Genomic DNA, 12,277 nt, shown 5'->3' with positions numbered 1-12,277 from the left:
ATTCTGCATACCGAAGAAAAGTCATATTGCATTGCACGTATGAACATTTTAATAACACTATTAAATGATTTTACGATTTGACTTTTATATATATGCTTATACTGTATATTTTGGGTACTACCTAGTAACTTTTGGTTTGTTTGATTGTGTTGCGTTAAATAGAACATTTAGCTATGGCTGGAAAAAAGAAAGAGTTGGCGCTGCAGGTATGTATTATTTTTATACAGTAATAAAGAACCCACAGTATTCTATTCTGGTATCAGTGCCGTAGAATTGTTTTTAAAGGCCGAAAATAAACACAGACAGCTGCTAATTTTTTCATTTTTTTCATAGCCATGTTTACAATTTTTAGAACTTCTCAAGTGCAACTGTTTTCCCTTAATTATTGTTTTTATTATTTACCAAGCTGTCTTTCTTAAACGTTAACGAAAGGACAGTTGTCTAGGATAATCGAACAACAGTATCGAGGGGCTAAATCTTTATACATGAGATTCCAGTCTTAAAAACAGATTCTTGTGTTGCACACAAGAATCATTATGATTTTTAGAGAATCTGTAATACAGGGAAGTTGTGTATTATCAAAGTAAAATGAGCCATAAGACTGGTATCAATTGTTTTTTGTTGATTGTTTTTTTAGATGGCCATTACCAACCAGGAACAATGGGACGAAATGCTTGCAATGAAAGGGTTGATTGGTAAATACAAAAGGTGTAGTTTTATTCTAGCTGGCATGACTTAAATGAAATTCAATAAAGCACTATTGTTTTTGATGTAAAGGATGACAGATAAGTAACTGGAGCTGCTGGCAGGTTTAATGTCCCAATAATGTTATTTATTTGCTTATTACCTACTGTATTGTAGATATGGATATGTTAAAAATAGTTTTTAGCATCTAGCAAATAACATCTGTTAATATTTAAAAAGGAAAACAAGTTGTTCCTCTGTATTAAAAGAGACTGTGCTAGAACAGAAAATTAATGACACTAATCCATGTTTTGCCAGTGGACAAACAGCCCATTCTGTGTTAAATTACTTAGATGTGCAATTGTTTTTCTCTGTTTAGCCCACAAGGGAAAACAGGCCAATGGAACCTAGTTAAAGAATGATAAGAAAAAAAATCTGCTTTTAATTACAAAACACAGTGCATAGTTTTACTTTAGTTTTGCTGAGGTTAAAAATACAGCTACAGTATAAGATACTTTCAGTTGACAGCAGAGTCTGAGTCTGCAAATCCAACCACACAGTCTGGGGGCAAGTCACAAAAACAAAGAAACTAAAAAGAAAAATGATTTTTTTTTATTTTTTATTAATGGTGGCATGAAGTTAATTATAAAGGAAGCTTATTTAGCGACTGCAGACAGGCAGAATGTGCCTTATAAAGGAGCACTGCCAATGCTGAAGCTGCAGTGTATCAAGAGTGCTTGTCTGCAGTGTTCAGTGCTTCCTCCACACTCTCACTCCTTTTCCCACAGCGGTGGATGTTTATCAGCTTTGGTGCGGGCCCTGCCGAGCTGTTGTCAGCCTTTTCCGGAAAATCAAAAATGAACTGGGAGACGAACTCTTGCATTTTGCCACGGTAAGTCCAAGTAAAGAACACATCGATGTCCTTCAGTTTTTCTTTTTTCATTTTTTGTTTGTTTGAAGTAAGGTACCTTTTCCTGATAATATCTTAATGTTACTGTATAACAATAGCAATAAATATAATATATAAAGATATTAATTTTATATATTGTATATAATTTATATATAATATATAATATAATAATAGCATGAAATAATCAAAAGTTAGAAGAATAACCATCCTTAACTGAAATGAAGTCCTCTATATAACTTTTAAATGAGAGCATCACTCAAGTATTTTTAATAAACTAAAAATATTTAATTGGCAGTTGCAGACAAGACACATCCGAAATTTCCATTTTCAAAATGCTTCTTATGTAAATGTGTATTTTAGTATATCCAGAAATCATTTCAGGATACCCCCAAAGCATTCCACATTTCTTATTTTTTTATTATATACTCTGAAGTATCCATTATCTTAAGATATGTATATTTAAATATATATTTATTTAAATTAGGATATCTAATGATAATTTAACCAGCTATATCTATCAAAGTGAGGATGTTTTTAAAAGCAAAATGTAACTATTGTACTTAATTTACAAATAAAATGCTATATCTGTGCAGTAGCTCAAAATTTCCCATTGGTCCTTACCAATCATGGCCTCCTAATAATCCCCGTCTATGAATTGGCTTCGTTACTCTGCTCTCCTCCACACTGATAGCTGATGTGTGGTGAGCGTTCTGGCGCACTATGGCTGCTGTCGCATCATCCAGGTGGATGCTGCACACTGGTGGTGGTGGAGGGGAGTCCCCATTAACTGTACAGAGCTTTGAGTGGAGTGTCCAGAAAAGCACTATATAAGTGTAAGCAATTATTATTATAAAATAATTAAAAATTCACCATAGTAGAGTGCAACTCTTTTTTGAATCAAGGAGGCATAAGGGTGTCTACAGTAAGAGGACCATGTCTAGTTATCGCTCATCTGGATTTCTTTTTTTGTTTTCAGGCAGAGGCAGACAGCATTGATGCCCTTGAACGGTACCGTGGAAAATGTGAACCTACATTTCTCTTTTATGGAGTAAGTGCAATGTAACGAGGTCACCCCTAAAATACAGTTGAGTATCCATGAATATGACATGGCACAGACATTTCATAAAGACCAGAAAGACAATTAATTATCTGTCTCCTAAAGATATAAGACCGAGAAGATCTACAAAATACAAATAAATGTTATGGTAAAAAACAAATTACAAGAATACATAGACATGGAAACACATAAGAAATTAATATTAAAATTATTTAAACTGGGTCTCTTATAAAGTCTTATATAGTATATAGTATCCAGTGTTTTTTCTTCCGTTTTATTCTATTTTGACTGTTAAATTGCTGTTTTGAATTATTTGATGTGAGTTGACTTAATCAGAGGTTCCCAATCATGGTCCTGAAGGATGATACACCTGCTGCTTTTTCTTGTTATCAAGTTCTCAGTAACCCAATTGCACCTTAACTAATTTATTAATTCTATCAGTTTAAATATTTGACTGTTTACAGCTCTAACTGTTAATATGTAGGTTGCCCCCCTATTCATTTTGGTTCATAAGAAATAATTGAGTAGACAAAAACTTGCAAACATTCCAATCAAGCAACTTGATTGTTAGTTCAATTATGTAATTAAGCTCTGCTAGAATTAAAAAAAAACATCAAGAATATGGTCCTCCAGGTTTCAGAATCACTGACATTAGGAACCCCTGGAAAAAATTATCCCTTTCTCTGCTGTTTTGTCTTAAGAATGTGCTTTGACATCACCAATCACATCATCTGGAAGAGTATGTTATGCAGATGATAGTTTAATTAGCTCAGTTCTCAAGTGTAACAAAAAATGGAAAGACCTTGTGGCACACCCGGATTGGATAGAGTTTTCTACCTCTTCTCAGTATCTCGGCTGTTTGTGTATATACAGTACATGCCATATCCTGTAGGTTTTAAGAGGAGTGGTGTGTGTGTGTGTTCTTTTCAGGGAGGTCAGTTGGTGTCAGTTGTGCGTGGGGCCAATGCTCCCCTCCTTCAGAAGACAGTTGTGGACCAGCTGGCAGCAGAGAAGAGAGTGTTGGAGCAGGGCATTGAGCGCAAAGTGGTAAGACGCTGCCGACATGAGAGCGTGGAAAAAAGACAGCGAGATCACTTACAATACATAAAATGAAAGCATTTTATGGCTAATGAGGGCTAATGAAAAACTACTATGTTACACACATTTCGGCCTCTTCTTCAGCTGGGTCATTTGATAGTGTGTAATAGAGTCTACTTTCCCTATCGATTTTTGATATAATGGTAATAGGTAAAATCTCATCCCCCATAGATGATGTGTGATTAATATATTTTTTCTGGGGAGTATTGTAAACTACTATATGAAAATTCATTTTTCTCTGTGTTCTACTATTTGAATTAGATAAGAGATGAAGGTCTGGTTGAAGATAAAGAAGAGGAGGTGATTAATAATGAGGAAACTGAGGATGATGTTCTTGGTAGGATGTCTTAACTTTGGTAGATTCTTCTGTCCAACTCAGGTGTTTTGTATCAATAATCCTGCAAAGTTTACTATGATTTTAGATAAGGCTTACAGTGAAACACAAGTGGCCAAGTATGAGTGCTAATGTAAAAGAAAGTAAAAACAATACACCTATTTTTTTCTGGGATCTTTTCTTAACTGCATTAAATTTTTAGACAATAAAAATTTACAATAAAAGTTCAGTTCTAAATGCTGTTCATATTTTGCATACTGTAGGATATAGGATATAATTCCTATTGCATTATGTAAAAATGTCAATAACAAAAATTGATATTTCTCTGGGTATAGTTTACCTAATCATTGCAGTAGAGTATAGGATAGGATTCCCAACCTCTAATTCACCATAAACAAGCTATGCATTTGTTTTGCTGCAGTTCCTATCAGCGAATCATACACTGTGGCCATTATTAAACCAGATGCGGTTGCACATGGAAAAGCACATGAAATTATTATGAAGGTAAGATCTAGTGCAGACTGGTCATAACATTTCATAAAAGACACAAGACACATAAAACAGGTAACTGGTTTATTCTATGCTGAAAAGAAAAGAAAGCAAACACAATGTTTTGGCTGTGGAGCCTTCTTCAGGTGTGAGAAAAACGGGGAAGACGGCAAAGATTAAATAGCACAGGAGAACAAAAGCTGGAAAAGTGGAGGAGGAGGGGTGGAGAAGGAGAGAGGCCACTCAGGAAGTGCAAAATGGAGAGGGGTGGAGAAAGGTGTGAAGTCAAAAAACAGATCGCTGTGAAGAGGCGGAAAGCTGGTTTAGTAAGAGCGGGCAAGTGGCCCAGGGAGGAGGAGAAGAAGGATGTAAGAAAGATTGTTTTTGTACCACTAGGTTCAAGAAGCTGGATTTGAGATATTAGCCCATGAGGAAAGAACTCTGACTGAGACTGAGGCGCGGGATTTCTACCAACACAAGAGATCAGAGGTAACCAGGAAACCTGTACAAGTTAGAAGTAGCATAAAAAAACAGGAACGAGGACATTTTCAAATACTATACCTGCTATAACATATTGATACAAACATTATTAATGTTTTAATTTTAATTTTTAGACTTATCAATTAGTCATAGAACTGCCACATGGACTGTAATATTTTTATTCTAAATTTGTTTCCCCAGCAAAAGAGAAACTAAGTATATGATGCTTAATTATGTGAGTAGTACAAAATATGTATTATTGTAAACAATTTACCAGAGTTACACCGGAAAAATAATAAATATCATTACCAAATTAGTATAGTTTAGCAAGATTTGTTATTCGTAGTAAATCAGTGAATAACAGTTGGGGTGGGTTCCAATATTATGCCTGTAAATGTATATTTAAAAATATATTGCTGTGTTGGTTTGTTATACTACTCTTTTTGCTACAAAGGGTGGACCAATGATTTTATTTTTGCAGTGGAACCAAAGTATTGATTGAGCTTTAAGTGGGAGTGAAATAAAATACAATACATATTTTGTCTGAAACAGGGTAATATGAGTTTTTACTTCACTTGAAGAAAGGTTTTATATTTATGGCATTCAAATAAGGAAAAAGTGCACTCATTGACACTGGTATTAAATGTCAACAAAAGTGCTAATACTCTGACATTGGCAATTTTGCTGTTGGGAACAGAAAACATCTCTGAACACTAATGTATTTAAAACATACTGATACTGAACATGAACTGTAAAATAATTGCTGACTATATATAAAGTTTGCTTATCAAGCAGTTTATGAATACATGACATGTCAATAAAAAATAAAAGTTTTTATTTTCTGAGATGGTAGCTTCTTGAAGCAGGTTCACCAAAAAAATCAGCTTCCAAGAGAAAAAAAGAAGAGTAATTAAACATTTTTATGTTTTTTCAGCCGTCCTTTGAAGAACTGGTACAGTTCATGTCTAGTGGTCCCTCACATGTCTTAGTGGTATCCAAGCCAGAGGGCTCTGAAGATGTCATCCCAGCATGGAGAGAGTTCATTGGCCCCACTGATGTTGAGGAAGCCAGAAGGGAGAAGCCTGAGAGGTAAGCCTGAGAGTATGATAATACTTAGCTTGCCCTCAATCCTCCAGTAGTGTGAGCTTATATGATTGGTTCTCATAGATAAATATTATAAACTATTTGAGATGATGTTGGTTGACACTGCTGAAGCAGATTGAACATTCCTTTAGACAACATTACATCTTAACTGAAAAAAATGACAAAGGGGATGGCTGATTGGGTTTTCAGTCATGTACTTTTCAAATAGTTACAGTAAATATTTTTTTTATATTTCATACTTGAGTAATGTCACTAGAAGGCCTTGCTCTGAATTCCGTCCAGTAAAACTCATTTAACATTTCTCATTTGCAGTGATAAAAGATGATGCTTCCATGTCATTGAATGGAGGAATAATTTTAACCCAAAATAAATCAACTCAGCCTTAAATTCAAAGCAGTTCTCTGTAATATATTTAGAAAAAACATTTTTAGTTCTCTATAGTTCTTGCTCTCCAGTACTTTTAAAAGGTTAGTATTTAAGGGACATTTTTGTCTTAAGGTTTTATATTTAGTCTTAAAGTCTACAGAAACATGTTTCAGATTCTAATTTTCTTATCCCTGGTGTATTTGAGCCCCTAGGCATAACATTTTCTTTTATTCCCCACACAGCTTGCGGGCCCAGTATGGCACAGAGACTCTCTTTAACGCCATCCACGGCAGTACTGACAGTGAACAGGCCAGCAAAGAGCTCGCTTTCTTCTTCCCCCACTTCAAAATAGCTGCCGAAACAAACACAAATGACAAAGAGGAGGCTTCAGTGGAAAGGACGCTGGCCCTTATCCGACCAGAAATTGTAAAAGAGAAAAAAGGTAAAAGAACAAATGAAATACAAATCAGTTACACATTGCAGATGTACAAACACAAACACAGAGTCATAATGGTGTGCTATCAATTATATATCAATTATAATGATTATCCTGCTTGTCTTGTGATATATTATTTAATTTTGTACTGAAGCTGCATATATATACCCTAAATCTGCAATGGTGATAAAACTTGTATAAGAGTGACTAATGTATTTTCAGGAGAGATCCTGCAGCGGATCCAGGAGTCAGGTTTCACCATTGCCATGCAGAAGGAAGTGATGCTGACAGAGGAGCAGGTGCACCAATTCTACAGTGACCATGTGGGCAAGGACTACTTCCCAGCACTGCTCAGCAATATGACCAGGTAACACCTAAAGCACAAGCTCACAACTGCATTTTCCATATTGGTAGGTTTCTAATATCAAATAAAAGCTCATTTTCTGTGATTGTTCAAGAAATGAAAAAATAGACTTCAAACAATCAAGAAGCAGATGAACAGCTAAGAGAAGCACTAAGGAACTGTGGTTGTTTTATGCTTTAATATACTGTACGTATATTTTAAAACTATATATTGTAAGTAGATACCAAATCAGGAAAGCAGACAATGGAGTACTTAAACAGTTAAATAAAAGTAGGATGAGTTCATATGGAAATGGAAATTTACAAAATTCTCGAAATACAGAACAGATTCATCCTAAGAGTAAGCAAATATAAAGGATGGGAAACAGTGCTCTCACTGATACAAATATAAAGCTTGTAAAAGTCCGAAAGGGATATGGCCGGGATATTTAATATTTCACTCAGGTGTTCACCAAGAAAAATCAATATCCCTCAGACTGACAAAAGTTCTGTATTAAATTATATTAACATACATGGTACAGGAGTACTAATTCAGTTCCTAGAAGGATCACTACGATCCTTATGAATTGTGCTTCTATGTTTATAAGTTAAAACCCTAGATTTATCTTGCAGAGTCATCAGCCTACAGTTCTGGCAAGGAATCTGTGCAGTGCCCTCATTCAAGGAGGCCTCAAACCAGACAGGAAACCCACTATGTGAAACTCCCTTTCACGTGTGCCTACTGCAACATGTGCCTAACTGTCCAATAAATTAATTCTCAAATGCCACTGTTTCCCTTTTACTAGGAGTTTATTGGAGTGAAGGAAAATTGTTTTTTGTACCAGAAAGCCGGTTAACTGCCTGGCTAAAGATAGGATATTAAGACATTTTAAACATTCTAGTAGGTAGCTACATCAGCATGCTTAGGTTGCAAAGGAACAGGTAAAAGTTAATTCTATGCTGAAAGGTAAAGAAACATGTTTTGGCTGTGGAGCCTTCTTCAACACACCTGAAAAAGGCTCTACAGCCAAAATGTTGTGTTTCTTTTCTTTAACTTTCAGCCTTTACCTGTTCCTCAAAAAACAGCATTTGAGAAGCAGTAGGATGTTGTTGTGGAAGTGTAACCACACTGAATAAAGAGCATTGTTTTTATCTTAAGGCTTGTGTCTGTTGCTTGAGACCCACCTATTTTAAAGATTCAGTTGCTGTACTGTACTCAGTTATAATGAATATGTTGTGCAGCACAAGAACATAACTACTCTTGGTACTTTTTATTATTTTAATTGTATGTAATTTACATTTAATAAAAAGGTAGAAAAGTCCCTTTTCTAACTGACCAGCTTACAGGACTGCAAAAGGAACAAGAGGAGTTATTCAATGGGCTGGTTTCTCTGAGCTGACATGTTTCATACAGAGAACTGTCTGGGGATTATAGCAGTCTAATGTAGCAGCACGGTTTTACCCCATTTTACAGTTACCTTCATTTGAAATCCCATTGAGGATGGAGTAGTACAGAACTTTGTCAGTGTTTCTTAATTCAGTTTTGTGGCAGTAATTAAGAATGAAACAATACTTTGTTTAATTATTTTTAACCAAATTGATTTTTTTTATTGAGAACTGGTAAAGTATTAAACATTTGCTTGTGATAATCATCCTTATTCAAAACATTAATTTAGTTCAATGACTATTGTTTGATTAATGTGATGATACTGGCTAATAATTTCAACCTATTATTGTACATTGGAGATTGAAATTCAAAAATTCAAAAATTAAGAGATGCTTATAAAGAAATAAGATGATTCCCTTTTATTTTATACCTTTTTTTATGGCAGATCAGTCCACATGTTCCAAAGTCTAGTCTAGTCCCATTTGTTGTACACATACTGTAGAAGTTGGTAATAATGATGCTGCTGTCTTACAGGTACCCTCTGGATAAGTAGATAGTACACTACACATTTATGCCCAATGTTGAATATAATAAAAGCATGAAAAATGTGTAAATGTTAAACATTAAGCAAGAGCAAATGCTAATGATTCCCTGGAGTGCAGTGCTTAAGTGACTGATGGTGACATTGACAGGAAAGCAGCCAGCAGCTTAATAGACTGGACTTCTTAACATCATTAGCTGGGGCCAGCCAATGAATATGATTCAGAATTTTCTATAGCTTTAATTTATTCTTGTAAGTATTAATAATGTTAAGGATATGCAATTTTAATTTCTTGGATTTTTCCATCACAGATGATATTAAACTTTATAAGGGGACCCACTTCATCCACCCCTGAACTGCAGCAATCTCTGGGATGACACAGCATTACACTAGTGTCTGGCAGTACACTAGAGATAATACCCTTAATCTTACGAACAATGCCTTTGAATCTTTAATTGCCCATTTGAAGGACAGTACCTCCTAAAGCAATGTGAACCCTGTCACCATACCTGGATATTGGTTTGAAAACTCTGGTCCAGAGGGATGATTGTCTCCTTCTGGTCCAACACAATCAATATAGTTTTCCTTGGTGGTCTACCATTCCAGTATTGACCAGATCCAGCCATGCATAGCAGAGATCTGGTTAGAAGGGAGGTAATGCAGCTATCTCAAAATAGATCTGCATAAAACTATTGATAATTTAATATCCCAGCTGTATTTTACAAATGAATGTTTTTATTTAATTTCAATAAAAGTGTTCCAAGATAAAGGTATGCATCAATTAATTTGTGTTTAAAGTAAAAGACAGATCAAAGCCTATTGAGTATTTAATTCTTGGATAATTCCATATAGTTCCCCTTAGTAAAGAAAATCTTTCTATCATATAAAGATATAGCTCACCCAGGTCACATTTATGTTTATTATGTTTTATTATTATTTAATATTATTATTTAGGTTTAGGTTTATTATGTTGTTCTAGTAACCACCATACATTTGATCTCTGGATAAGGCTTTGGCTAGTCTAGCTAAAGTATACCTAGCATTTCATAGGTATCTTGTGAGAGTCTGCTCTTTATGTCCTTCTGTAAAAAAGGTTTGATGATGGGATTTAGGAAGTGGTATTGTGATGACGGCATCTCTTATCAAGGTAGTAATTACCCATGACGATGCAGGCCTGTCCTTATTCCCCACTTGACTGCAATGCCACCGTCATATAAATTTCGAGGACACAAGTAACAGTTTATTTTACCAAGTGCCTCTGAACTCACGTTTGGCAGTCTTGCACTGCCTTTCCTAGATGAAAGCCCATTGTTATGTTAATTCCAGCCAACCTTATCAAACATCCATTACAGCCTCTTTTACCTACAGCATGCTTTGTCTTCCATAGGTGGTTGTATATTCTTTTCCACAGAAACCTCTCATTTCTCTTCTAAAGTAGTCAAGACAAACAAAGTAATTTATAATTTATTTATAATGATCAATATGTAGCATCATGTGACAGTGTTTATATAGCACAAGAGTCCCCTAAGACTTTCTCTGGATCTTGCCCCATTGGGTCTTTCAATATGGTCATTAGGTTTGTAAAAAAGATTGCTCTGCAGTGTACAAATTTGTCCCACATCAGTTCGGTATACATACTAGGAGCTCTGAAGATAAGCACATGCTAATCCCACATACCCTTACAATTTAGGGATATTGGAATTGATTGCAAGGAGTATTATAATTCACACTTTACACATGTAGTGTTTGGATGGTTTGAATTACTGAAACAATTAGAAATTGAAACAGTAAATTCCAAGTGTACTTTATGGCTGTTAGAAATGAGTTGTAAATAGTGACACAAACATACAGTACCCAAAGAATACAATGCACATTTTTTCTTAATAATAAAATATGTTAAATAAACCAATACAATAATGACTACATATGTGATATATGCAAATGCCTGATGCCTGAACAATTATTCATTGCTTAGATATTAATAGGGTTAAAATATGCTGACTATAATGCTTAGTTAACTGTCAAGCTTGTAGATCCGTTTCATGCACATCAATGTTCATAAATGCATGAAAGACTTTATCTTAATCTTAATAAATTAATATTTAATTACTGTACTAAATTAATATTTCTCATACCTATACTTGTATGCAATAATTGATACATTCTGTAGGATTACAATGTGAATATTTAATGTTTACAAATCTGAATTAGACACCAGTCAGTCTTACTGTATTTCCAGATGAGGTTTTTAAAAGTCCATACAAAGAGATGAATACCTGGATGCAGTCACAGCTGTCCAATATTCTTCTGCTGGTTCTGCAACAAAGGAGGGTTCTGCTTTGTCTTGTGCCAAATAAGAAAAACTGCTACAAAAATCTTTGTCCAAAGTTTAATTGTTATCTCAAAACGAACTGAACTTCACACTGTTTGTTCACCTAATACACATTGTATTGTGAAACGCAGTTACAGCATGTATTGAGAGGCATCCCTGCCCATTTGTGTCACAGGCTTTGTCTGACCTCACCCATGTTGTCTCTTTTGCTACAGTGGTCCAGTTCTGGCACTTGCTCTTGCAAAGAAGGGAGCTGTGGAAACCTGGAGAAACATCTTGGGACCTAAAGACATTGCAAAGGCCAAAGAAGAGGCACCTGACAGGTCTGCTTAAAAAGGCATCTACTGTATGGCATCACTTGTGATACCTGCAACAGTCCAGATTTTTTAGATTTGTTCGGCAGATCAATATAGGTGGAGAACACCACAACAGAAAAGGTGGCCAAAAAAGAAGGGAAAGATGCGCAATATACTGTATAAACCCAACACTCAGGGTTGCAAAGCGGTGATAGCTAGTGTAACGAATATACCCCTGCGTATAATAGGGATCTCAGCCACCAGGGCTGAGGGAGTTCTCCTTTAGCTCAGCTGGCAAGTTCCCAGTTGTGTGTCGCCGGAGACCCGGGTTCGCGCCCAGGCTCTGAGGGACGAACAGGCAGGTCAGGAGCGGCAAGGGTGGAAACCCCGAGAACCGTCACAATAGGAACAGGGCAAGCGC

The 12,277-nt window shown here is 35.5% G+C and overlaps 1 protein-coding gene across 1 annotated transcript; it reads left to right on the top strand.

The window, feature by feature from the left end:
* Positions 1–173: 173 nt before the first annotated feature.
* LOC148821820 (thioredoxin domain-containing protein 6-like) lies at positions 174–11,893 on the top strand. Its single transcript, XM_088929983.1, has 12 exons — positions 174–206; positions 638–695; positions 1,473–1,576; positions 2,571–2,642; positions 3,582–3,698; positions 4,011–4,086; positions 4,505–4,587; positions 4,969–5,061; positions 5,987–6,141; positions 6,765–6,964; positions 7,181–7,325; positions 11,776–11,893. The coding sequence occupies exons 1-12, from the start codon at positions 174–176 to the stop codon at positions 11,891–11,893; spliced, it is 1,254 nt and encodes a 417-aa protein (XP_088786109.1).
* The last annotated feature ends 384 nt before the right edge of the window (positions 11,894–12,277 follow it).

This window comes from Atractosteus spatula, chromosome 13 (genome assembly GCF_055471065.1).
Source record: "Atractosteus spatula isolate fAtrSpa1 chromosome 13, fAtrSpa1.hap1, whole genome shotgun sequence".
NCBI lineage: Eukaryota > Metazoa > Chordata > Actinopteri > Semionotiformes > Lepisosteidae > Atractosteus > Atractosteus spatula.
Note: the sequence above shows the minus strand (reverse complement) of the source record. Positions and strands in the feature narration are given on the sequence as shown.

What these genes read in the sequence shown, in the direction of transcription:
- LOC148821820 (XM_088929983.1), top strand. Translation starts at nt 174, where the DNA reads ATGGCTGGAAAAAAGAAAGAGTTGGCGCTGCAG. An exon ending in CTACATTTCTCTTTTATGGA is followed by an intron (nt 2,643 to 3,581) that starts GTAAGTGCAATG and finishes TGTTCTTTTCAG; the next exon opens with GGAGGTCAGTTGGTGTCAGT. An exon ending in AGGGCATTGAGCGCAAAGTG is followed by an intron (nt 3,699 to 4,010) that starts GTAAGACGCTGC and finishes TATTTGAATTAG; the next exon opens with ATAAGAGATGAAGGTCTGGT.